Source organism: Ictalurus furcatus, chromosome 29, assembly GCF_023375685.1.
Source record: "Ictalurus furcatus strain D&B chromosome 29, Billie_1.0, whole genome shotgun sequence".
Taxonomy (NCBI): domain Eukaryota; kingdom Metazoa; phylum Chordata; class Actinopteri; order Siluriformes; family Ictaluridae; genus Ictalurus; species Ictalurus furcatus.
Genome location: NC_071283.1, coordinates 13,450,184 through 13,475,598, shown reverse-complemented (window position 1 = coordinate 13,475,598; position 25,415 = coordinate 13,450,184). Strand labels below are relative to the sequence as shown.

Here is a 25,415-nt window from a genome sequence, read left to right as displayed (position 1 = left end):
AAAAATGAATATTTACGTACACTGGAGATTTATCGACTCATTTACACTGCAGCTCTAAACATAAACACACACACTCAGTAACTTTAGGTAACGTAGGTGCCTCTTATGACGTGCTCGTGAGATTTTAATCTCGAGTTTATTAGATTAGAACTCCTATATATTCGAGCTTTCACTGCGCTTGCTGAAAATAGCAAACCTCACGTACGGTGTTACATAAAACACACCTACACGGGACAGGAGAACGCGTCTGTGAGCATCCGAATCCCGTTCTGCACTCGGAGAGATGTGAATTAACACGCAGCCGAGTCATTTTCCACGTGCGCCGTGTCACCTTCATGAGGCATTCTCGTGGGCGCGGTGTGAAATCTGATCCCTGTGTGTTTCTGAAAATCTCAGCTGGAGTCAGAGTGCATTGTGGGATCGAGTTCGGCCTTCGGAGGATCGCTCGTGTTTTTATGTCGAGTCTGTGGGGTGTTTTTTTTTTTTTTGTTGTTGTTTTTTTTCCCTTCGCCAACATTCCTGTCATAGCTTTAAGGAGGCCAAGTGGAGGAAGAAAGAGGCTTAAATTCGCTCACACACTCCTTAGCGAGACTGTTGTATTGTTTTGCTGCTCAGGGAGGGAACAAAATTGAAGTAAAGAAAGGAGACAGCCTTATTAATGCGTAATGAGTTAAGCGACATAAACCCAAATCCCAGGAGTTCGCCGTCTAATGAGGCTAAGGCTGGTCATGTGACCAGAGTGAACCTCCAACATCTACTGGGATAAACTGCTGAAAAGTTGCCATGGCAGCTGGGGAAACTTTACTCTTGCCGATAGATGCTTAGCTAGCTCGGGAACTCTGCTTGCTAAATAGTACACACTACACGTAACACACAGTCTAGTACAGTAGTGCGTCCGGTTTGGGACACAGCCCATGACTTAAACGTGGTATAACATCGTTATAACGAGTTTGTGTCCCAGTCTCTCGTCGTTCTTGTTCGTGTTTAGCTGGTTCAGATTTAATTTAACCCTTGTCCCTGTGTATAGTGTTCGTACCGTGTGTTTTAATTATCCTAAAGAAATCCTCTGACCGTCGATGTCGGTCCATGCACGCTGTATTCATACGGTTCACTTTAAAATGTGACGCAGGACAGCAGGACAGCGAGTAAACCACAAAGTAGTGTTTGTTCGAAGTTATTCCGCCTGTTCGCGACATCATTAGACTAATATTATGATTTTAAATGCCATATGGAAAGTGGACACGTGGCTTTTAATCCATTTACGGAGACAAAGTGTAGAACAAACACAAAAGGGTACGCTGCCTCCTGGGTATTTTTTTTTTTTTTTGTGTGTGTGTGTGTGTGTGTATTAATGAGCTCTAGTGGATATGACGTGCCTAAAAAGGTTTCAGAAACACATCTGTTATAAAGATCGACTCCATATGCCGAAATGAATCACGCTAGAAAGCACGAGCTCACATAACTGCTGATGTTGAAAGATGCTCAGGCAGAAGGCATAATAAAAATGTATGTAAATAAATAAATACATAATAAAATACAGAACGAATGAATGAATGTACGTGTCTTCTCTCTGGTTTGTTATTTCAGTTTAGGTCTCCCAGCAGCTTCATGATCTACCCTTGACCGGAATGCAGTGAAGGGGGTTACGACCCCGCCCTTTTCTCACACTGTGGTTTAACCCATGCGGTCATGTCACAGTAATGGCGTCTGCGGTAGCCAATAGGAGTCGAGGAAACCAGTCGCTGCTCCTGAAGGGCGTCGACCCTGAAACATGCATGATCGTGTTCAAGAACCACTGGGCTCAGGTGTGTTCAGTACTTTACAGACACTATTGTTTTTGCTGAACAGTGATCGTTTTGAACCACGAGGAAAAGATGTGTCGTTTGTGTATACGTACGCAGAGAGTATTGTGGACGCCTCCATATAGTAAAAAAAAAAAACCAAAACGTTTCTTTGTGCTCATCAGGTGGTTAAGATCCTGGAGAAACACGACCCTTTGCGCAGCGGTGGAGGTTTCAGCCTCGGGGTCGGAGTTCACGCTTTTAGAAGTCATGGTGCGCGTCACGGGACAATCCCACTGGACGAGGCGAGCGCGGTGCAGAACTACGTAGAGCACATGCTCTACCTCCTGATGGAGGAGGAGAGCGGAGTGGGCGGAGCCATGGGCCCCATCCTGGAGTTCGTCATCATGGAGAACGTGATGGAGCGCTTGTTCGTGTGGAGCCTGAGGCGAGATTTCACCGACCAATCAAAGCTCGAGCAGCTCAAGATGTACGAGATGCTGATCGGGCAGGCCAAGCAGCCGCTGTTGCATCACAAGCCGATTCTGAAGCCGCTGATGATGCTGCTCTCGTCCTGCTCGGGGACAGCGACGGGTCAAACGGGTGAGGTTTAAAGTAAATACATCAGTGATCATTTCACCTTTTCATCTCTTTCTTCTTTTTGTCTTTTTTCGGTCTGTTGTCTTTTTCTCTCGCTCTCTTTTGTTCTCATTTCTATTCCTGTGTTTTTGTTGTTGTGTCTCTTGTTGTTCTTTTGCTTTGATCTTTCTGCCGTTCATTCCAATGTTCAATCAGTTTTGTGTGGTTTGTTTTTTTTTGGTAATTCTATCGTTGTCATTGTTTGTGTTCGTCTTTTGTTCTGTCCTTCTTTCTGTCTTTCTTTATTGCTTTTTGTATTTTTATTTTCTTTCTCATCGTGTACAGTCGTAATAAAAATTATTCAACATGATCATAGTAGAATGCTCTTTCTAATGCGTTATGGTTTCCATAGTAACCGCTCATTCACACGGACTTGTACCCAATAAAGTCAATTATAATTCATTTCAGTCGGAGAGACTGGGCAGAGGAAGGGGTTGTATTGCAGTTAATTAATTGTAATGATTATAATGTCGATTATTATAATGTTGTTGTTTTTTTCTGTCTCAGCAGCAGGTGTTCCGACTTCCTCCAAGGTGGAGCATGAGCTCGTTCTTCTCCTCCATCAGCTGTGCTGCGTTGTGTCCAGTGATCCCTCCATCCTCGAGCTGTTCTTCCACTCCAGTGAGGATCAGGGAGCCGCTAACTTCCTGCTTTTTTCCCTCCTTGTTCCGTTCATCCACAGAGACGGAGCGATGGGGCAGCAGGCTCGAGACGCCCTGCTTCTAATCATGACCCTGAGCAACGACAACCAACGTGTGGCCAAACACATCGCACACAACACCTTCTTCTGTCCGGTATCTCTCACTTTACCACACCTGTTTCTGTGTCTTTGTCTTTACCACATCATCATCTTCAGTCCGGTATCTCTTCATTTACCACAACACCTTCTTCTGTCCGGTATCTCTCACTTTACCCCAACACCTTCTTCTGTCTGGTATCTCTCACTTTACCACAACACCGCCTTCTGTCCGGTATCTCTCACTTTACCCCAACACCGCCTTCTGTCCGGTATCTCTCACTTTACCCCAACGCCTTCTTCTGTCCGGTATCTCTCACTTTACCCCAACACCGCCTTCTGTCCGGTATCTCTCACTTTACCCCAACACCGCCTTCTGTCTGGTATCTCTCACTTTACCCCAACACCGCCTTCTGTCTGATATCTCTCACTTTACCCCAACACCGCCTTCTGTCTGATATCTCTCACTTTACCACACCTACTTCTGTGTCTTTGTCTTTACCACATCATCTTCAGTCACAATCATCATCTTCATTTACCACAACGCCTTCTTCTGTCTGGTATCTCTCACTTTACCACAACGCCTTCTTCTGTCTGGTATCCCTCACTTTACCACAATGCCTTCTTCTGTCTGGTATCCCTCACTTTACCCCAACACCGCCTTCTGTCCGGTATCTCTCACTTTACCACAACGCCTTCTTCTGTCTGGTATCTCTCACTTTACCCCAACACCGCCTTCTGTCCGGTATCTCTCACTTTACCACAATGCCTTCTTCTGTCCGGTATCTCTCACTTCACCACAACGCCTTCTTCTGTCTGGTATCCCTCACTTTACCCCCATGCCTTCTTCTGTCTGGTATCTCTCACTTTACCACAACACCTTCTTCTCTCTGGTATCTCTCACTTTACCACATCGCCGCCTTTTGTCTGGTATCTTTCACTTTACCACAACACCTTCTTTTGTCTGGTATCTCTCATTTTACCACAACGCATTCTGTCTGGTATCATTTAATTTACTACAATGCCTTCTGTCTCTTCTATTCTTCTGTCTTGTATTCATCTCTTTACAACAACAATTTTTCTCTTATTTTACTGCATCACTTTCTTCTCACTTTACTTCCTTACTTCTTCCTGTCTACCCATGAGGTGTTTTTTCTTTTCTCTTTGGTTAATTTGTCTTTCTTTCTCTCTCTCTCTCTCTCTCTCTCTCTCTCTGTGTAGGTGTTAGCCACAGGTCTGAGTGGGCTGTACTCCTCTCTGCCTGCTAAGCTGGAGGTGTCCAGTGAAGACTGGCACTGCATACAGAAGGACGAGTGGCAGCAGGAGCCTGCACTCGTTCACTTCCTAAACTCACTCGAGTTCTGTAATGCCGTCATGCAGGTGAGAGCAAGAAGTTAAAAATGACCTGCTCAGTGATAGAAGCAGGCGGAGTACTCGAGGACATTTTCTGTTTATTGTAACTAAATACCTGTATTGATGAAGTTATATAGTTATATAATGTGCTTCATGTCCTGCAGGTGGCTCATCCGTCCATCAGAGACCAGCTGGTTGGCTACATCATCAACGGCTTTCTGATTCCTGTTTTAGGACCCGCGCTGCATAAAGTGAGTGGTTCTTCAACATGATTTGGTCTTTTCTGAAATGTCTGTCAAGGTGACGAACACGAGACATACTTCTGGAACTAAGAATGTTAAAAAGAGTGGGCGGAGTCACTGTTCACTTGCATACACTATCCGGTAATGATTCTGTATGTCTGCTGTAATGTACATTTAAAGTACACAGATCTTTGCTAATTTATTGTGTGTGTGTGTGTGTGTGTGTGTAGCTGACTCTAGAGGAAGTGATGACCACCACGGCGTACCTAGATCTCTTCCTAAGGACCGTCACCGAACCTGCGCTGCTACACACCTTCCTTCGCTTCATCCTCCTCCATCGCCATGACAACGTGCACATCCTGGACACACTCGTCAGCCGTATCAACACGCCCTTCCAGGTGCTCGCGTATAATTACCGGGGTTCAGAAAAAGTACGAAACACACTGACTAGTAAAATTCCTCAAGTAAGAGAAAATAAATTACTCATTTTAAATGTTGTATATCTGAGGGATTATTATGTAAAATTCCGCTACCTGACCAAGCGAGCTTTGCCGAAGTGAACGCCACCTTCTTTACCAACAGCATATAAACGAAGGTAATGTTAGCTGGCTTGCTATATAATGTTAGCTGTATAGCTTGCTAGGTTTGCTAGCTAGCTAGCTCATGTTAATCCATACATGTTTCTAGCTACATAGTTCCACATTATTCTGAGCATTACTTATAGTTCGTAGGTGCACTTTGATATATTTAACACAACAGGCAATCACTATATTAAGTTGAACACTTTCATACTGTAAAACATCAACAGGTCAGGCTAGCTAGTCTAGCTCACTCAGCTAGCTAATAACTTTGTTTTGTTTGATAAAGCAACACCTGATAAATTGGACCGAGGATGCTCGTCGGTCTTCACTCTCTCAGACATTGCTGCTAAGCCTTTAAAGACTGAAGTGTAGACTTTTGGCGTGCTCTGTATTCTCCTGTTTAACCCGGTCTCTGATTTTTCCTGTGTTTCAGTTGGGCACCGTGTCTCTCGCCCTCTTCCGCACTCTGATCGGTCTGTACTGCGAGGACGTCATGCTTCAGCTCATACTCAAGTAAATACTTTATCTGTCTTTACACAACCATTTTGTTCTTTTGAGTATCCTTACGTTAAGTCCTGAACCAGCGTCCTGATTCGTAGTGCACTTCTTTTTTGGGAGTTTATAGCATGTGGCCTACTGTATGTAATGAATAGGGTGTGTGGTTTGGGACACGTCCAGAGTGGACCGGTAAAAGGTGTTTACGTGGTTTGTGTATTGATTAGGATGTGTTATTTGAGATGTGTCCATGGTCAACTAATGGTGTTTATGTGCCCTCTATAGTGCATAGGGTGTGTGATTTGGGACACGTCCACAGTAGACTGATAATGGTGAGATGTTTTTGATGGTGTTTATGGTGTGTGTGATTTGGGACTCGTCCACAGCAGACTGATGATGGTGAGACATTTTGATGGTGTTTCTGTGGCCTATGTAGTGAGTATGGTGTATGATTTGGGACAGGAACACACTGAATATTGAGACGCTTGTGACGCCGTTGTGCTGTTTTCGTTGAAGTTGGAGGTGAAGTCCATATCTTCGAGGAAGCCCAGGCAAATCTTTCAAGTGATAAAGATGGAGAATGGACATCAAACTTTGTTTCAAAAGTCCAAAGATCTCAGTGCGCTATGTTTAAAATGGTAGACGGTGATTTATGTTTAAATGAGACACGACGATGAGGTCTTTAACGTGGTGTGATTTTGGCAGGTATCTGATCCCGTGTAATCACATGATGCTGAGTCAGCGATGTGTCCTGAACGAGAGAGACTGCTATTCTGTTTCTGCGGCTAAATTTCTCGCCCTCACGCCGTCCTGCTGCTCTCCAGACTTCGTCGCTCCACCAATCCGACAGCTCGACTCCATCACGTGGTCCAAGGTCACTGATGGAGCCCAGTCAGGAACTATGGGTAATGCAATTTTTCCTCTTATTATTATTATTATTATTATTATTATGACTTGATGGTGAATTTCTGATTAAACCCCTTTTTCTCACTAGTGTTTGAAACATGACGTATATTATACATCTCCCTCAGGAATTGTGGGTAATACGAATGTGTTCTTTAAAGAGCGACGTTTATGGCTCTTTCTTTTATCTAGTCGGTGTGTTATAAATCCATTTTGAAAGGTATATTACGTATACCAGCTTGGAAATTGTGGGAATGTAGAACTGTGGTTCCTAAAACCTGTATGTTCTCAGTATTGCATTTCCTCAGAGCGCATTTTTCATTGTAAAGAACATTTACATCATTGCTCTCGTTTGGTTTTTTTCTGATGATCCGGTGATCGTGCGGGAGAGAACGAGGCCTCGGTGACGCACACAATCTGCCTCCTTGGCCTTTTCCCCAGATCGCATGATGGCGATTAGAACGACTCGACAGAACTGATTAGGATCTGATTTTTATCCTGAAGATATTGATGCAGAGCCAGAAAAAGGGGATGAAAATATATTAAAGTGTTGAAGGAGTCTGTTAGCAACAGTGAAGTCGTTATTTACAAATGAAAGAAACGGAGACGTTCTCGGTGAGGAGATGAGCAAAAATCCCAAAACAAACTGAAGGAGATCTGGCAAAGGGCTTTAGAGGGAAATGGAATAAAAGTCAATTTTGTTGATTTTTATTTAAAAAAAAAACAAAAAACCTACTCATTAAATCTCGTGTTGGCTCCAGTGTTTTGAAGTAAGGGTATACAAACTTTTGCACTCAATTGTATTTCTATATCGCTTATGTTTTACAATTGGATTCTATTCTCAGAACATTTCACTGAACTGCTGTTGTATTTAGAGCAATATATCTTACACACAGCTTACCCAGAATGCATTGCGATGGGATTTCTTTATCATAACAATGAGAAAACCTATAAACGTTTATACGTGATATCCGAATATACTTTTAGCAGCAATTATTTACATATATATAAAATATAATATCTCAAACAGGTTTTTATGTAATGTTAGTGATTTCTAAAGTTATTTAAGAAATGATGTTAATAAAGCTAATGTTATTATATTTCCTGTTACAGAAACAGAGGCCTGCTCCTCGGAGCAGGACGATTCCGGTCACTCGTGTGTGATCGGCTCAGAGATTCACCTGGACGTCAGTTACCTGCATTACCTGTACGACGCACGTAACGGCATCAGCAACTGCATTCGCGCGTGCAGCGTCTGGTCCGCCCCCTACGACGGCGTGACCCCGCCTCCAGGGGACAAATCTCGCCCTCGTGTGACCTCACAGGCTGTTACTGACGTCACTTCCTCCTCCGGTGTCGAACTCGAGTGGGACGACAGTTACGACGCCGGTTCTGCACGAGCACAGCGGGAAGAAGAAGAAGAAAACGGCACCGCCGCTGCCGTCCCGAACGATCCGCCGCGACACATCCAGGAACTCCGAAAGACGGCCACTCTGCTCGTCAACGGCTCCTACGTGGAAGAGTCGGAATTCCAGGACGACGTCTTGGTGTACGATCTGGTGGCGCAGAAGGACGCCAACGAGTCGGCCGATCGGACGCGGATCCTTTCCGATCCCGTCGCGGAGGACGCAGGCGTAGAAAAGCCAGACGATTCCGGTGAGAAATCAGAAATCCGGAACGGTTCCGTTCAACCAGACGTGGAGAAACAAAACGGCGTCCATATTGAGGCGGATCCGAGCGCGCACGACCTCCGAGCAGAACAAGACGACGACTTGGCGACGCAGTACGAGGAGCTGATCCGCACGCTGGTCGTCGAGGTGAAAAGTCCGACGAGGACGCGACAAGAGTTGAGGAATTCCATCGTGGAGGAAGAAGACGACGTGGATTTCAGCTCGTTCTCAGCCGAGACGCCAGAAGCGGAGAAATCCCCCTCGCCGTTTAGGACTAAACCTCACACTGGGAGCGTGAATCAAGCCATGCCTTTTACAGGTGAGACAGCGGCTACGTCTCAAATCACACGCACTTCACGTCACCTTATCCGAGTATCCAAGTACCTCACACGTTACATACAATAACAGTATGTATACCATGCGATGTGAGCCACAGCCATGTACTCATTATATCTTTATCCGTTACCTTATCTCTTTAAGGTGCACTAGATCAGAATCACAAACTCTTCATGTACTCAGAAGTCTTTATTTGGGAGGAAATGACGACAAACTTATTAACGATTTCCTGTTAAACATCTAGCTGGATGTAAATTGGAACGCATTTTTATCTTAAACATCTACTCCTAAAATCCACTGAGACTGCAGCTGTTTTCACATCTTCTGATCGGATCGTTTTGTATTCTGTCCGTCTTACATTGCAAATAGTTTGCACGTGTAAGCGCCATCTGATTGGTCAGAAACTCAGCAGTGTGTGCCATGTTGGACGCTTCCGATTGGTTGTGAATCTACACAGAATAACTGTGTGTGTCGGGGGGGGGAGGGGTGGGTTCTGATTACGTGAGGTTTTAACACTGTTGAAACCTCTAAATTAGTTCTGGTGCAATCAGAAGTCACACAGTTAGTTAAAGGGTGTCCATGCAACGTGACGCTACCACCACCGCGCTTTCCCGTAATTAACTTATCCCCTTTCAGGCGCACTAGCTCAGAATCACAAGCTCTTTACGTAGTCAGAAGTCATTTGATTGGGTAGGTGTTATTTGATTGGTCGGGAATTCGGCAGCGTGTGCTGTGATGGACGCTTCTGATTGGTCCTCGTCAGTGGAGGAGGATTTTTATTTGAGAAACAAAAAAAGAACGCCGTAGTTAATAACTATGAACGATTTCTAATGTTAATAACATTTCTACACGCAAAAAGTTTTTTACATTGAAATTTTAGATATTTTTTTTTAAATAGCTCGTTGAGATTATGATTTATTTATTTATTTTTTTTTAATTGTCCGTGGTTTAATAAAGCGTTAGGCCACAAATGAAATTAATCCTCTTACCCTGAATGTTGTGGATTAACAGTTACACAAAGACACACGTTTGATGTTTGAAGTGTGTGTGTGTGTGTGTGTGTGTGTGTGTGTGTGTGTGTGTGGAATGTGTCGCAGGCCCGTTTGTGAGCGTGCTGCTGTCTCGACTCGAGAACATGCTGGAGAACTCTCTGCATGTGAATCTTCTGTTAACGGGAATCATCGCTCAGCTCGCTGCTTATCCACAGCCGCTGCTGCGCTCCTTCCTGTTAAACACCAACATGGTGTTCCAGCCCAGTGTTCGCTCGCTGTACCAGGTAACACACCTTCACACCTTGACCAACAAAACCCCCCTCGTCCACAACACCAAGCAGCACATCGTCACACTTCCAACACTGTCCTCTCACATTACTGACCCTCTCTACACGCCGAAACCTGCAAATAAAACTCTCAGCCCTCCACGTTGTGTGAATATCAGCGGGGTTGTCCAGCTTGCTTTCTTTACACTTCTTTACACATTAATACCACCGTCCATCATGTCCTTTTCATTTTTCTTTCATCTCTCACTCCTTCCTTGTTTCTTTTTTTTTTTTTTTTACATTTCTCTCTTTCTCTCGTTTTCTTTCTTTCTTGTCCGCACATCCGTTTTATCTTCTTAATTTTTATTATACACTTTCACACATTAATACCACTCTCTGTCCGTTATTTATTTTTCATCTTTCTTTCATCTCTCACTCCTTTCTTGTTGGTTTTTTTTTTTTAACATCCTTTTGTTCTTTCTTTCCCTCCACTTTTGCAGCTAATTATAGCTAAATACAATAAAGAGGACATTTAAAATGCGTATTTATTATTTTATTGCATATATATATATATATATATATATATATATGCTGTTGATCCTCTTTTCTGTCACGTTAAAGTGTGAAATTTTCTCATTAAAAAAAAATTCTTACATTTTTAACTTCCCACTATACAGCAGCGGACCAATCAGCAGCTTCGTTGTGATAGATATGCTTTCTCTTTCTTTCCTTTTTTTCTTTCTTTCTTTCATCCCTTCACAACTTCTTTTTTCTTCTTTTCTTTCTGTACATTTTTTACAATTTTCCCCATCTTTCCACGTTCCTTTCTTCCTTTTTCTTCTTTATTTACATTGTTTTTTTTAAATTTTATATTAATTTCCTTTCATCCTTCCATCCAGTGTTTTTTTTCCCACTTTTGTCTCACCTTCCACTCCCCTCCCCCCTTACTGTACATTTTTTACATTTTACTTTCTTTTCTTCCAATCCTTGTATTCAATCTTTCTCTCTTTTTTTCAAAAGAGACGGTTTCTTTAAGACCTGATCTTCCGTCCCACTGTAGATGAGTAGATGAATAAAAGACGAAGGTAAAGCCAGTGTCACCGTGACCGCATTTGGTGCTCCTCGATCTTCCTTGTCGAGTCTTTTCATGTGTGTTGTGGTTCGTCTCGTCTCTGCAGGTCTTGGCCTCGGTGAAGAATCAGATCGAGCAGCTGGCAGCCAGGCAGAAGGATTTTCCTGAACTTCTCCTGGCAGCACAGCAGTGTCTTCTGGCCAGAGAGAATTCGCTCGCAGTGCAAGGTTCATCACGCTATCTTTCTGAACAACTTACTGACCAAAAAGCCACCTTTCACCCACCTTCTGTAGTTTGTCCACAGATTTCACTAATAGAACAGACAGTATTTAATAATTCTAAGGGATTGTCTGTATTTGGACCCCGTAATCTTTTATTTAGTTATTTTCTTTCCAGTTATCTTTATCAGTGACCGTAATAAATAATCATTATATCGTGTCCTATAAAGATAAACCGTTTAAATTGACCGATAAGGTTAACTTATTGATCCTGAATATATTTATCTTTATGACAGATTCGCAGAGCGCCGGAAAGAACACGAAGAACCGATCCATCCAGCCCAAGATCGTGGTTCCTCCGAACAGGACGGAGGTTTACGCCACCGTCGTCTTCAGCGAGTTCCTTAAAGAACTGGCTGCCATCACACAGGAGCATTCCATCCTCTCGTATATCCCCACGGAGGAGTAGGGCGGAATTCACCAAACACTCAGCAATATCAAGCAGATATGTCTTAACGTCTCACTTCCCAGAGATGGAGTAGAGCTCATCGTGCCTCCGTTTTTATTTCTTTTCCAGCCGAAAGACGAGTAAGGATACTTCTTACGTTCTCCCTCGTCTCCCGTCGGAGGAATAAAGCTGGGTGTATTGGGTCATCTCGACATTTCTCAAAAACGTCTTTTTTTAAAACGCTTCCACAAACTGTTTCCATTTCTAGATTTATAAGAGAGTTTTTTTTTTTCAAATATCCAGCTCTGTGTGCTAGTTACTTTCCTGATATTCTTGATATAAAACATAAAAAAAAAAAAAAAGATCTCTAAAATCATCGACTCGAGCTTGGTTTTATTCTTTGATTTGGACATTTTTTTTCTTCACCATTTCTCCGTTTTTTTTTTTTGTTTTTTTCCCCCGCCCCAACACATTTAGCTTTTCTCGACTACTAGATTAGAAAGGTCTCCATCTTATTTCACCTCTCCAAGACCGATCGAAGAGTAGATCCGCGTTTACGTCTCAATTTCGAATATCCGCCTCTCGAGACTTGCCGGATGAAGACGGTACTTCAGCCTCGGATCGATTTCCCTTTAGAAACGGCATGTTTTCTCCATCAACCCTCCATCTTGCCATGTTGAACTCCACTAGATGCAGAACTCTAACTCTTAAATCCATCTCTGGGGAACTCTCAAGCTCTCAGGAGGAAATTGATGCCTATTAAATCATCTCTGGTCTTCCACTGAAGGAGTAGAGCCCCATTTTTTTTTTTTATTAAATTATTTTTTTTAACTTCTTAACCTTATGATTTCATAACACTTTAAAAAAAAAAAAAAAAAAAAACCCCAAAACGACTAGCTCTAGTAGATGGATATACCTCTTACTCAAATCATGGATTTATGTCCTCCACCGTCTTCAAAAAAGCATTTTGGATATATTCTGTGGTGTTTTGTGTAGTAGCGTTTCCTCTACAAGATCGCCAGGATGTCAGAATGACTGCAACGACGACGAGGAGACGCACGCCGACGGCTGCGATCGCACCGTTTATAATCCACGTCCGCAGAACGTTCTTCAGCCAATCGGAAGATCAGGTTCGAGTCTGTAAAGTCCGTGCCTTGTGTGCAACTTTTTACGTTCAGTTTATCAATGAAGGGGGGGATGTGTAATAACAGCAGCAATATGAATGTTGGGTTTTATTTCAGGAAAGAATCAAACAAAAACAGTGTAACGCATTCATTGTAACTGTTGGCGTTTATCTTCAGTGGGTGAGGGTATTTAAAAGTCTTTGTAGATATATTACTGCCATAGATTCTTTATCGTTACGCAGACCTGCTCATGGAACAGTAATTTAATAATGGTATGATGATGAGCTATTTTTCATTGTGTTCTGTTTTTTAAAATGTGTAAAATGTGTTCTGTTTTTTTTTTTCCCCCCTTTTTAAGTGCTCTTTACTTTTATTTAATATTCTTTAGACAGCACTTGGATTGTATAGTGCACTACACAAACTGTAGGAAGACTTGAGATCTTGTAATGACCCAAAATGCTAATCATGAATGGAAACATGGGGTTAGGTTCGAGATGTGCACACGCAGTCATGCTAACAACACACGCCACCTCATTACTCGCAAGTATTTAGGGAACTGTGCTACTTGTGTCGCTAGGAGAGATTACTAACGCTGCCTGCTATTACACCACTTTTATCATCGGCGTCTGTCGTGAGCTAAGCACAAACGGACGTGTGGTCAGTTATGATTACACAAATGTAGTCGTAGTTATTTTATTTTATTAAATGCTAATCATGCTAGTTATCGGGAAAAAATGTGAACAGTTTCAGCATTCATATATCAGTACGCTCATTGCTGCACAATGATTAGCGTTTGATTGGGAGGGTGTTCTTCTGTTGTATGCTAGCAATCAAGAAGTACTCCAGTCATCAGTGTAATGTAGTCAGAATGAAACGCATGCTAACTAGACAAAATGCTAGTCACGCTAGCACTCGGAGAACGGAAAGCCCAGCAGCTTGTATTGATTGGTTAGCATTACACATGTGCAATCTCAAGTACATGGCACTTATGCGTAGTGTTTTGTGATTTATACTACATGCTAGCAAACGAATGAATCAAGTCTAATAGGAGTTAGTTAGTTAGCTAGTTAGCATTATACTAAGTGCTTAGCATGAGCTCATTTAGCTATGATTGCACATTTCTGGATGACGTGTGCCTTTAACACTGACTACTTCTATTTCTAATTTTCTTTCATTTACAGTATCACAGAGGTCTTTTTCCAGAGGTTTTATTTCGAAAATATTTATATGGGGTTTTTAAAAATATCAGGTATATTTTTAAAAGACGGTTCTGTGGATTATGGGAAGCTCTGCAGAAATAAATTATTTTCCCTAAATGATCTTCGCATTGTTTGTCGCTATGTTTGAGTAGTGGAACTGGGTGTGTGTGTTTGTGTGTGTGTGAGAGAGAGAAAAACTTCCATCCATCCATCCATCCGTCTTCTATACGGCTTATCCTACAGCGTCGTGGGAAACCTGGAGTCTATCTCAGGGAGCATGGGGCACAAGGTGGGGTACATCCTGGACGGGGTTCCAATCCATCGCAGGGCACAATCACATACACATTCATACACGACGGACACTTTGGACACGCCAATCAGCCTACCATGCATGTCTTTGGACTGGCGGAGGAAACCGCCGCAGCACGGGGAGAACATGCAAACTCCGCACACACACGGCGCGAATCGAACCCACAACTCTGGAGGTCTGAGCCAAGTCGCGAGAGAGAGACACTCAAAACCTGTAACTCCAAATAAATGTGTGTATTTATCATTTTAATTCTAGTTATGGTATAATGTCAGTTGTTATGATTGTTAAACACTACTTTTACATTTTTTTTCCCCCCATTATATTTATGATTATTTTATTTTTTGTTCCAATATTTCTCTGTTAAACCTAATTATTAGTTTGGATTTGATCTTTTCCTTCCAGTGAAAGATAATAACGTGTTCGACCGGAGGTTTGGGTGTTTGTATTGTGACAACTAAGCTGATTAAATGGTTCGTGTAGCCGCAAGGGCATTTTGTATCAGCAGCGTGATTGTACGGAAACAGTTTACAAATACGTACACTTAAATTTTTACTACATCCTTCTTCATATATGAGACTGTAGCCTATAGAGATATTATAAAACACACTTCTGATGTGTGGGCAGCATTATATGGTATATGAAATGATCTTATACTGCCACCCCAAATTTAGAAATGATGATTGTTGTTATTATTATTATTAATTTATTTGTAGTCCATGTTGAATGAATTTGTTCATGGTGTAATTCTTATAACAGGCCACTAGACAGCGCTGTGTAATTTCATGTAAGAATGCTGTGTTTCCTCTAGCGGGGAGAAAGATTACATCATCACGTCACGTTATAGATGTACAATCACTGAGTTTATCTGTTGCTCTGCTGAAAGTTTTAGCACCCCCCCGTCCGCCTGCCTGCCTGCCTGCCAGATACCCAGAACTTTTTTGTCTAATGAAATCATATGCGAATTTGGCATGTAGAGCTCGTGTGCGTCGTGTCCTATCCTCTGCCAGGCTTTAACTGCGTGCAGCTTGGATTTTGGAACAAATGTCATTTGCAGCCCTACATTTCAGCAGTTTAGTTCACCTCTTCTAATTCTCTTCCGCTTCCTAAAATCATGAACGCTGCGCAATTACAGACGCACTAATTACTTAATTATACGGCATTAAGAGCCTGTAAAGGCCAGGAGATAATCACTCTTGATAAGTAACACGGAAATAAGGATGGGGGAAAAAAAAGAAGAAGGACACACAACAGGTGCTTCACTTGATCTCCATTTAAATAGCAATACTCTCATGACCTCATTAAAGCCATTTATACAAAAGAATAGCTTCATGGTGACAGAGATTCGACAGGAACGTGAAAATGAAGTGAAACAACCACGAACGTGTAGATAATATGCACGAATTATGTCGAATTGAGGCGTACCTGCTAATTGCCGGATGCAGGTAACATGATGAGTGTGTTTTTCTGCTCTAACACACCTGATTGAACCTTCCAGTTCATCGCTGAGGCTTTTGTGAGGACCTTCCAGGTTTCGTTGTATAACTAAACACCAAATATCCGTTCTAGCTAGTATTGAGGCAGTCTGAGTTTTAATCACGATGTCATTTCCTCCAGGATGGTCCTGAGATGGACCGGATCGGCTCGGCCTTTGGATTCCTTCTGAACGGCGCCCATCAGTTTATTCAGCACCTTCTTATTGCCCCCTCTGATCACCTGCACCTGCAGGGTAGAAACGCCACCACAGGCTTTAGTTATCGTCTTTAACTCCGAGGCAGCGACAGGAAATTGTGTGACGCTGACATTTCTGTCTCGTTTCTATCATGTACCGGACGGTGCGTTGGGAAAAAAATAAAATAAAAAAACGATTACAGCTGTTTCAGATTTTAATAACCGACAGGTGTGTTTAAGGATGTTCGAGTGTGTGATGGAGGTCAGGTGTGTTATTAGAGCAGGTCCCTGGTGTGAGAGGGTGGCCACGTGTGTAATGATGAAGTGTGTGTTGCTACAGGGTTGTCTTAGGCCTCAGGTTTGTCACTACAGTAAATCTCAGCTGTGTAACGATGATGATGATGATATTACAGTGAGGCTCAGGTGTGTATTTAAGGTCAGGTGTGTTATTACATTAAGCCCTAGGTGTGTGTTTCAGATTAGGTGTTATTAAAGGTAAGCCTCACCAGATCAGGATGAGCGTCCATCACTCTCTGGCAGATCTTTACGAGTTCCTCTTGATCACTGATAAGCCCTAAATCCAGTTCCTTCACCAGGTGCTCCACACGCTTTTCCGGAGCCTTCCACATCTCCTGGAACACCTGCGACGGGTGCAACGAGTTTAAACGCCGAGCCAGAAAGCGTCTACACCACAGAGACAAATTAATCTAGGCGGCCATTTTGGGTTAAACGTAAAACAGTAGCGCTCGATTTCCGATTTGACTTTCCTACGCACTCCCATGTACCAAATCGAGTACGTAGTGAATAGTGTAAGGACGCAGCGTGCGATTTGAGACGCAGCCGGACGCTACGGGCGTATCCGTATAGTAAATAGTGCGTCATGGCATCTGCTTTTACAGCTTCCCCGTTTTCCAAGAGGAAAGACTCACCACTTTAGCGGCAGAGGACGAGATGAAACCAGACTCGAGAAGATTCAGCAGTTGTGCAAGCGCCTCGGGGGAGACAGGGCTGAGAGACGGAGGTGGAAAACAGATGAACACGGATACTTCGATACGAAATGTGGCATCAGAGATTCTGTTCAGTAAAAGAGTGTTGTGTGGTGCAGACAGATTTTATATTTGTACGAGCATTTCTCACACGGATTTAAACTATTTCACTTCACTCGGTTTATTAATTATATAAAAATATAGCATCAATGACATGTTGATAGTAGTTGCTATGGAAACGGTGAAGTGAGGGGGAAAAAATAGGCTCAGAATAACTTGTTTGTGTAGCTGATGGACGTGTGTGTGTGTGTGTATGTGTATATATATATCTCCACTTCAAGAGCTTACTGACCTCTGTGTAACCTTTAGGTTTCGCTGGTTCAGGTTACCCATCAGCTCCTTCATCACCCAGCCAATCAGCTTCCTCGGTTCCATTTTGGTCTTTTGGACGACGCGCTCGAAAAAGTCCATCAGTCCGTCTTCACTCTGGAAAAAAGAAAATGTTTGCAGACGAGTTTCACGGCCGCTTTAAAAAGCGTACCATAATTTACACGGACGTTCTGCTTGTTGATTTGTTCGAAATCTTGCCATTTTATACTTTATTATTCTCTTTGAACTCCCAATTTCAAAGGGATCTCTTTGAAGTCCCTGTCTGTCTGTATTACTGTCTGTCTGTCGGTCTGTCTTTCTGTCTCACCACCAGAGTGAAGCTGTGCTCTGGCAGGATGCCGTACTCCTCCATAAGTCTCGTCCGCTTCGCTCCGGGCAGCTCAGGTAACTGTGCCTTCAATCTGTCAATCACCACGACGTGGGCGGGGTCAACACCATCCGGCACTGTGGCCACGCACTCGTAAACAAACAGAGGAGGAAGGTTGGGCTCCGGCATGAACCTGGCGGAGAAAGATATGAAAGGGAGTGAAGGGGAAAAGAGAGATGGGGGGGGGGGGGGGAGAGGGGTCAGACAAAGACAGGAAAGTAATCAATAAATTTAATCTTTTAAATAGAGGTCTGTTTTGTTCAATTATAAATAAATATAATTATAATAATAATATATTTGCTTATTATTATTAAACTAATTTATAATTTATACACTTATGCAAATTTATAATGTATTGAAAAATATTCAAAACAACACAAAAAAAACTTTTTATTTTAATAAAAATAATATTTCAAAGAATTTAAATATTAAGTACAAATTATAAACATCACATCAGCTGCCTGTCAGTTTACTTTTATTTTTTTTTAAATCACGATATCAATATTATTCATATTGGTCATATTGTCCAACCCTTATTTATTTATTTATTTATTTATTTATTATTTTAAATTCTCTATGCGGTAAGATTTCCTACATTTTCACTCTTCCCTTCACTGTAACACACACACACACACACACACACACCTGTCTTCATTACTCACCTGTAGTCCTGTAGACCCTCTTTATCTCTCATGGACACTGTCGTTCTATGAAGGAAAAAAAGATTAAATTTAAATCTGTGTCATAACAGAAAGCCTTTGAGACTTGACACCCTGTTAGCAGTTTATGAAACACCTTCACGTTGTGAGTTTGTGCGTGTGTGTGTGCGTGTGTGTGTTAATCCGAGTACTTATTAAAAATGTCGAGACAAATTCAGCACCTAGTGTGAACCGTGAGATTTGATTTTTTTTTAAATCTTTACCCGGTTTTGCTGTCAAAAGCTCTCGTCTCGTTCAGAACCGTCCCCCCACTCTCCAGAACCTCAATCTGCCTCTGGATCTCATAATCTGAACGACATTAACAAGTGAAAAAAACCCAAACATTTCAGTAATACCTAGATGTGCAGGTCCTAACAAACAAACAAAAAAAAAGTATACTTGTAGTGAGGTGTAAGTGATAGAGGGATGAAGGCACTGACACCTCGTAAAATATTTAACTGTTTAAATATCCAGCCCTGGCTTTGTTAGGATTGTAACGAGTGTGTAGTTATGACGAGTGTGTGTTAGGATTGTAACGAGTGTGTAGTTATGACGAGTGTGTGTTAGGATTGTAACGAGTGTGTAGTTATGACGAGTGTGTGTTAGGATTGTAACGAGTGTGTAGTTATGACGAGTGTGTGTTAGGATTGTAACGAGTGTGTAGTTATGACGAGTGTGTGTTAGGATTGTAACGAGTGTGTAGTTATAATGAGTGTGTAGTTATAATGAGTGTGTAGTTATAATGAGTGCGTGTTAGGATTGTAACGAGTGTGTAGTTATAATGAGTGTGTGTTAGGATTGTAACGAGTGTGTAGTTATAACGAGTGTGTGTTAGGATTGTAACGAGTGTGTAGTTATAATGAGTGTGTGTTAGGATTGTAACGAGTGTGTAGTTATAATGAGTGTGTGTTAGGATTGTAATGAGTGTGTAGTTATAATGAGTGTGTGTTAGGATTGTAACGAGTGTGTAGTTATAATGAGTGTGTGTTAGGATTGTAACGAGTGTGTAGTTATAACGAGTGTGTGTTAGGATTGTAACGAGTGTGTAGTTATAATGAGTGTGTGTTAGGATTGTAATGAGTGTGTAGTTATAATGAGTGTGTGTTAGGATTGTAACGAGTGTGTAGTTATAATGAGTGTGTGTTAGGATTGTAACGAGTGTGTAGTTATAATGAGTGTGTGTGAGGATTGTAACGAGTGTGTAGTTATAATGAGTGTGTGTTAGGATTGTAACGAGTGTGTAGTTATAATGAGTGTGTGTTAGGATTGTAACGAGTGTGTAGTTATAATGAGTGTGTAGTTATAATGAGTGTGTAGTTATAATGAGTGTGTGTTAGGATTGTAACGAGTGTGTAGTTATAATGAGTGTGTGTTAGGATTGTAACGAGTGTGTAGTTATAATGAGTGTGTGTTAGGATTGTAACGAGTGTGTAGTTATAATGAGTGTGTGTGAGGATTGTAACGAGTGTGTAGTTATAACGAGTGTGTGTTAGGATTTTAACGAGTCAAATTTTCAAACATTACATCAGAAAACTTCAGAGAGAAAGTTTCACACTTTAATCTGAAATAGACTGAAACAGACGTTGAGTTATAAAAATTCAAAACAAGCTCACAAGATACGTAAAGTGCTACAGGGTGTGTGTGTGTGTTGTATTGAGGAGGAGGCGAGGACGTCTTCAAAATTAGTGGAGAAAATGAAATAAGATGGAGGCATGCTGAATGAGAGTGTGCGTGTCTTATCTGGAGTGTGTGTGTGTGTGTTTTGGTAAACTATGATGGTATAAATACATGTATAATACGGATTTAGAGTCTTACCGATCGCCCTGGCAACAAACCGAGCACTGTTGATGTTCTTCACTTCAGCACGAACGCCAAGCGGCTCTCCGGGATGATGGACAGATACGTTAGCATCCACTCGCAACTGTCCCTCTGCACGGAGACCGAAAAAGAGACAGAAAGAGAGATGAAAGCTGTACTGTAGATCAAAAGTCTGACTGCATCGCTACAGAGCCTGCATTTTAAACCTGGACTGTCCACTTTAATAGGAACAAAAAAAAGCCAACTTGAAAGCAAACAGAGTGAGTAAATGTAAGGGAATGAGCCCCGCCCCCTCCTTAAAGGTTGCACACTTGTCTTCAAATTGACTAATCCGGTGTAGGATTTAAACACGGCGAGTTAATTGATCACTTTTAACATGAACCAGAGCGACAGCAAACGGTATTAAATTATGCTAATTTGGCTCCTGATGAAAGGTCAGGAGACGAGACGAGACGAGACGCTCTGAAGCACGACAGTCGAGCGAGAGAGAAAACTCATTTGCAACTTTTTCCTTCAGCGCGGCCGCCCTGATTACTCGAGGCTTGCGCGTAAATCTGAATATTAAGGAATTCATTTGCATAAAATAAGGTGAATTAAAGAGGGAGGCCCAGAAACAACCCCAGCCTAGTGCTCTGATGGAAATAAATAAATAAATAAACAAGTACACGAATGAAATAAAGCGAAGGCAAACAAACTGTTTGCTTGAGGGGTTTTTTTTTTGATTAAACTGGAGCAGGGAGAAATTTTCATTATGAAGAGAGAAACTAATTATTTTCTCTCATTAAAACCCGAACGTGAATAAATGTGATTGAACCTGAAAGCCCGGCGTAATTAGAAATATGGAACTGATTAGAAACTCTGCAGTTAATAAAAGCTAATGGAATTAAGAACGTAGATTTATCAGCTGTTACTGTACGTACAAACAGGGAAAAAAATAAAGCTCGATATTCAAAACTGTGCTTTAATACGAGCGGAAGAGACTTTTCTTTTATTCGTATTAAGCTTTTAACACAATCTTTTGAAAAACAAATCTTTTCATATCAGGTGACAGTAATGTGGTGTGTGTGTGTGTGTGTGTGTGTGTGTGTGTGTGTGTGTGTGTGTGTGTGTGTGTGTGTGTACACACCAGCCATGTTTCCCTGGCAGGTTCCGAGTGTCTGTAGGATGAGTTGTAGCTCTCGCACTGCGGCTGCTGCTTCTTCACCACAACACATATCAGGCTCCATCACCACCTCCATCAGACCCACACCTCCAGAGAGCGAGACAGAAAGAGCAAGACAGAAAGAGCGAGACAGAAAGAGCGTGACAGAAAGAGCGTGACAGACAGGGATAGGTATGAGTATTTTAGCTGAAAAAGAGAATGGTGAATACGGCAGTGATGCGATCGTTGAGGTAAGCGATGATACCGGCGCGGTTCAGGTCGATGAGCGTACGGCTCCTCTGGTCGTCATGGAGACTTTTGCCGCTGTCCTGCTCCAGCTGGATCTGTCTGACTCTCACGCTCTTCGTCATCATCTCACTCCTCTTCTTCCCACCTAAATAACTGAAGCTGAGAGATCCGTTCACTGCGATGGGCACTCGCTGCTGAGTGATCTGATAACCTGCCTAAGAAGGTCTCACACACACACACACACACACACACACACACACACACCCCAAGGTAGACACTTCAGATAAATGTCACCTCTGAGCCCTGAATTTCCTGTTAGTTTTAAAATGGCCGTGTAGGATTGAGGATGAGTTTTAAACGTACTTATACACACACACACACACACACACACGCACTGTAACTGACACAGTAAATCAACACAAAAAGCACGAGGGACAAAACACACCTCTGTGTTCACAATCAGATCAGAAAGACAGATGATGTACACAAACTCCATCACATGAATAAAAATTAAGAAATAAAAGAAATAAAAGGCTGGGTGGGAGGAAGGAAGCGAGCGAGGGAGGGAAGGAAATGGAAGCGAGGGAAGGAAGAAAAGCAGGAAAGGATGAAGGGATTAAGGGAAGGGGAAGGAAGGAAGGAAGGAAGGAAGGGAGGGTTGGAAGTAAAGGAGGGAGGCAGAGATGGAAGGGATGGAGTATGAAAGTGGAAGGAGAAATGGAAGGAAGGAAAGGAGGAAGAGGCATGAAGGAAGGAAAAGAAATGGAAGGAAGGAAGGGAGAGAAGGAAGGGAGGGATGAAGGGATGGAGTATGGAAAGAAGGAAATGGAAGGAAAGGAAGGAAGGAAAGAAAGAAATGGAAGGAAGGAAAGGAGGAAGGGAAATGAAGGAAGTAAGGAAGGAAAGGAAATTGGAGGAAGGAAGGGAGAGAAGGAAGGGAGGATGGAAGGAAATGGAAGAAAGGAAGGAAGGGATGGAGTATAGAAAGAAGGAAATGGAAAAAGGAAGGAAGGGATGGAGTATGGAAAGAAGGAAATGGAAGGGATGGAGTATGGAAAGAAGGAAATGGAAGGGATGGAGTATGGAAAGAAGGAAATGGAAGGGATGGAGTATGGAAAGAAGGAAATGGAAGGAAAGAAAGGAAGTGAAGGGAAGGAAGAAAGTGAAATGAAGGAAGAAAGTGAAATGAAGGAAGGAAGGGAAATGAAGGAAGGAAGGGAAATGAAGCTGTAAAGATAAGATGGAATGAAATGGATGGACTGAGAGAAATACAGAAAGAAAAAGAAAGAAAGAAAGAAAGAAAGATGTACGGGTGGATGGAAGGCAGGAGAAAAGGAAAAAAATATGAAACTCCATCACATTAATAAAAATTAATAAAAAAAAAAGTTCAAAAAAAAAACCGCTGGATGAATGGATGGAGAGATTGTAGAAAGAAAGACGAGATGGGTGGACTGATGGAGGGAGGGGAGGAAATAAAAGAAAATGAGAAGCTAGTAAATTAACAGAACAGCCCTTCACTATGGCAACCAAGTCGATGAGGTTGCAACAAGCCCGAGTGTAAACGCACTCACGGGAAGATCAGCGTAAAAGTAGTGCTTCCTGTCGAAAAGAGACTTTGTGTTGATTCTGCAGTTGAGGGCAAGACCGGTCATTACAGCCGCCTCTACACACCTCCTGTTCAGAACCTGATCAAACACAACACAACACACACACACACACACACGAAAGGAAAAATGTTAGCAACATTAGCTAAGTCAGTCAGCTAACTAAACACAGCACTAATGTTTGTGGAGTAGTTATTTTAGCTATGTTACCTTTCCAGCTGTAGACATTTGGCTTTAGCTAGTCAGGTTTGCTCACTAAATTGCTCATTACATACAGCCCTCTCCGAAACTATTGGGACAGCAATGCCAATTTGTTTTTTTTTGTACACAGACATTTTGGTTTGTGATCAAAAGATGGATATGAGACGAGAGTTTAGGATTCCACCATGTTTCACAGATGAGCTTGTTTAATAGAACTGGCCTTGCTCTTCCGCTACTTTCAGAGGGGACTGTATTCACGAGCCTACTCACAAACTATATCCGTCTAATACGCATAACTCATTAAATATTCATGAGAATGCTCGCGTCTATATCCGACTAATATGCGTATCTCATTACATATTCGTGAGCTCACCGGAAGCGTGCCGGGAAGCGAGGCGTCGAAGAATGACACGTATGAATTGGGCGGGGCTGAGAATCCAACACGCGAGCTGGAGAACAGCTTTGACGTGGCATGAATCTGCGCGTGGATCTCCAAGGCAACCACGCCCACCATCTGAGGAGCACTTTTGGGTAAAATAATAATAGTAATAATAATTTAATGAAACATACAGTTGTGTAAGCAAATGAAAAGACCTTACGTTCAAAAGTCTTTACTAATCTAGAAAACCCTGGTACACAAAACAGAGTTTTTGGGAGGTCTGAAGGCGACATGAGAGGTTTTTAAAATGTAAACACTAACTGAAATAGAAAAACCAGTCAGAGTTAGCACTCACGAACACTTTAGAGTAGTACTAGTTTGTTAAGTGGAGGTAGGTAGGTGTGAAATGTGCTAGTGAAGAGGGTCAGGAGGGTGAAAAAGACTAAAATAGCACGTACCGTATTCATTTAAAACGTGGCTCGTCTGGATGTGACGACCCAGTAACCCGTTTAAATAAAACCCGTTAAAATAGTGACCCGTTTAAATATGACGGTATTACACAAAATCTGTCTTCGATATTTCGAAAACAGCGATCTTATTATTAATCGATATCAAGATTGATATATTCATTTGTAATATGAATGAAAGAAACAGGAGTGATTCAAGTGACACCACAACCTGCTATAGTTATCAGTTATCACAAACTGCACTATTTTTCTTTCTTGTAGGTAATAAGACAAAAAAAGGAGAAAAAAAAGAGAGAAAGCGTCCTCTATCTGAAAACTTTGACAGAAAACAAGTTACAAATCACTCAAACTGGAAACTTCTCCTGAGAGAAAACTTCACATTGGTTTATTATTGGGTTTAGTCCTCTGTGAATGATCTGTTGCTATAGAAACGATATCGTATTAGAACGAGCGCATTAATATAAACCTGTGATTTGGCTTGGAGCCGGAACTACTGTCCGAGCTGCTGTTTATACACACCTCGGGAATTCAGCAGCGTGGTGGTATAAACGCAGAGAACAAGACTGTTAACTTAATGGATTTATTAAAAATAAAAAAAAAACATCCACAGGTAAGAGCGCAAACTTGTGCTAACTGTCCGTGCAAATGACTTTGAAGGTGATTTAATCCGTTTCTTACCGTTTACTCTGTAACTTGGGCTGAAGTTGGCATTTAGACCTAGACGTCCATATCCTCCTCATAAACACACCATTACCATGATGTATATTACACATGCTTTTCAATTGAACACATTTGTGCAGCAAAGCGCTGTTTCCCGAGCAGGAGGCGGCCATGTTTGTGTTGTGAAAACTGGCGATATGGGAAATGTAGTTTGTTTGTTTTTTGCGAGTTGCGTTCCAACATAGGAACAATTAAATATTTAATCTAGAGTACGTAAGGATTTTTATTTGTGTATTGTTTGGAAATTAAATAACTCGACAAATATTTAAAATAAAATAAAATAAAATAAAAATAAATATATATATACACAAATACAACTGTGGATGTAAAGCATTGGGCGTCAACGCCCCCTTTTCTGGTGC

At 41.9% G+C, this 25,415-nt stretch overlaps 2 protein-coding genes and 1 long non-coding RNA gene across 9 annotated transcripts in view; 2 read left to right on the top strand and 1 right to left on the bottom strand.

The window, feature by feature from the left end:
• fhip1aa (FHF complex subunit HOOK interacting protein 1Aa) overlaps nucleotides 1-12,088 on the top strand; it is a 22,568-nt gene extending 10,480 nt beyond the window's left edge. Inside the window, exons 3-14 of one of the 6 annotated variants that reach the window (XM_053618983.1) lie at nucleotides 1,588-1,805; nucleotides 1,967-2,384; nucleotides 2,928-3,214; nucleotides 4,378-4,536; nucleotides 4,674-4,760; nucleotides 4,982-5,215; nucleotides 5,766-5,845; nucleotides 6,533-6,732; nucleotides 7,844-8,719; nucleotides 9,834-10,012; nucleotides 11,173-11,293; nucleotides 11,581-12,088. In XM_053618983.1, coding sequence (XP_053474958.1) covers nucleotides 1,701-1,805; nucleotides 1,967-2,384; nucleotides 2,928-3,214; nucleotides 4,378-4,536; nucleotides 4,674-4,760; nucleotides 4,982-5,215; nucleotides 5,766-5,845; nucleotides 6,533-6,732; nucleotides 7,844-8,719; nucleotides 9,834-10,012; nucleotides 11,173-11,293; nucleotides 11,581-11,753 — 2,919 coding nt within the window. In that variant the 5' untranslated portion in view covers nucleotides 1,588-1,700 and the 3' untranslated portion in view covers nucleotides 11,754-12,088. Of the gene's footprint in view, nucleotides 1-1,587; nucleotides 1,806-1,966; nucleotides 2,385-2,927; nucleotides 3,215-4,377; nucleotides 4,537-4,673; nucleotides 4,761-4,981; nucleotides 5,216-5,765; nucleotides 5,846-6,532; nucleotides 6,733-7,843; nucleotides 8,720-9,833; nucleotides 11,519-11,580 lie in introns of those variants that run through there. The other 5 variants (XM_053618985.1, XM_053618982.1, XM_053618979.1 and 2 more) reach the window with 5 other exon arrangements.
• Nucleotides 12,089-15,617: 3,529 nt separating this feature from the next.
• On the bottom strand, nucleotides 15,618-25,224 carry gatb (glutamyl-tRNA(Gln) amidotransferase, subunit B). 2 transcript variants are annotated; one of them, XM_053618986.1, is made up of 13 exons: nucleotides 25,012-25,224; nucleotides 23,861-24,011; nucleotides 23,254-23,367; nucleotides 21,699-21,897; nucleotides 21,419-21,541; nucleotides 20,290-20,403; nucleotides 18,699-18,783; nucleotides 18,439-18,483; nucleotides 17,717-17,909; nucleotides 17,372-17,505; nucleotides 16,963-17,041; nucleotides 16,540-16,674; nucleotides 15,618-16,084 (listed from the first exon to the last, which is right to left on the bottom strand). In XM_053618986.1, the coding sequence occupies exons 1-13, from the start codon at nucleotides 25,164-25,166 to the stop codon at nucleotides 15,959-15,961; spliced, it is 1,653 nt and encodes a 550-aa protein (XP_053474961.1). In that variant the 5' UTR covers nucleotides 25,167-25,224; the 3' UTR covers nucleotides 15,618-15,958. The 2 variants fall into 2 exon arrangements, with proteins under 2 accessions (XP_053474961.1, XP_053474962.1); XM_053618987.1 differs by lacking the exon at nucleotides 25,012-25,224 and adding an exon at nucleotides 24,325-24,752.
• LOC128604133 (uncharacterized) overlaps nucleotides 24,758-25,415 on the top strand; it is a 38,648-nt gene continuing 37,990 nt past the window's right edge. Inside the window, exon 1 of the long non-coding RNA XR_008385142.1 lies at nucleotides 24,758-24,943. This is a non-coding gene — a long non-coding RNA (uncharacterized LOC128604133). The remainder of the gene's footprint in view (nucleotides 24,944-25,415) is intronic.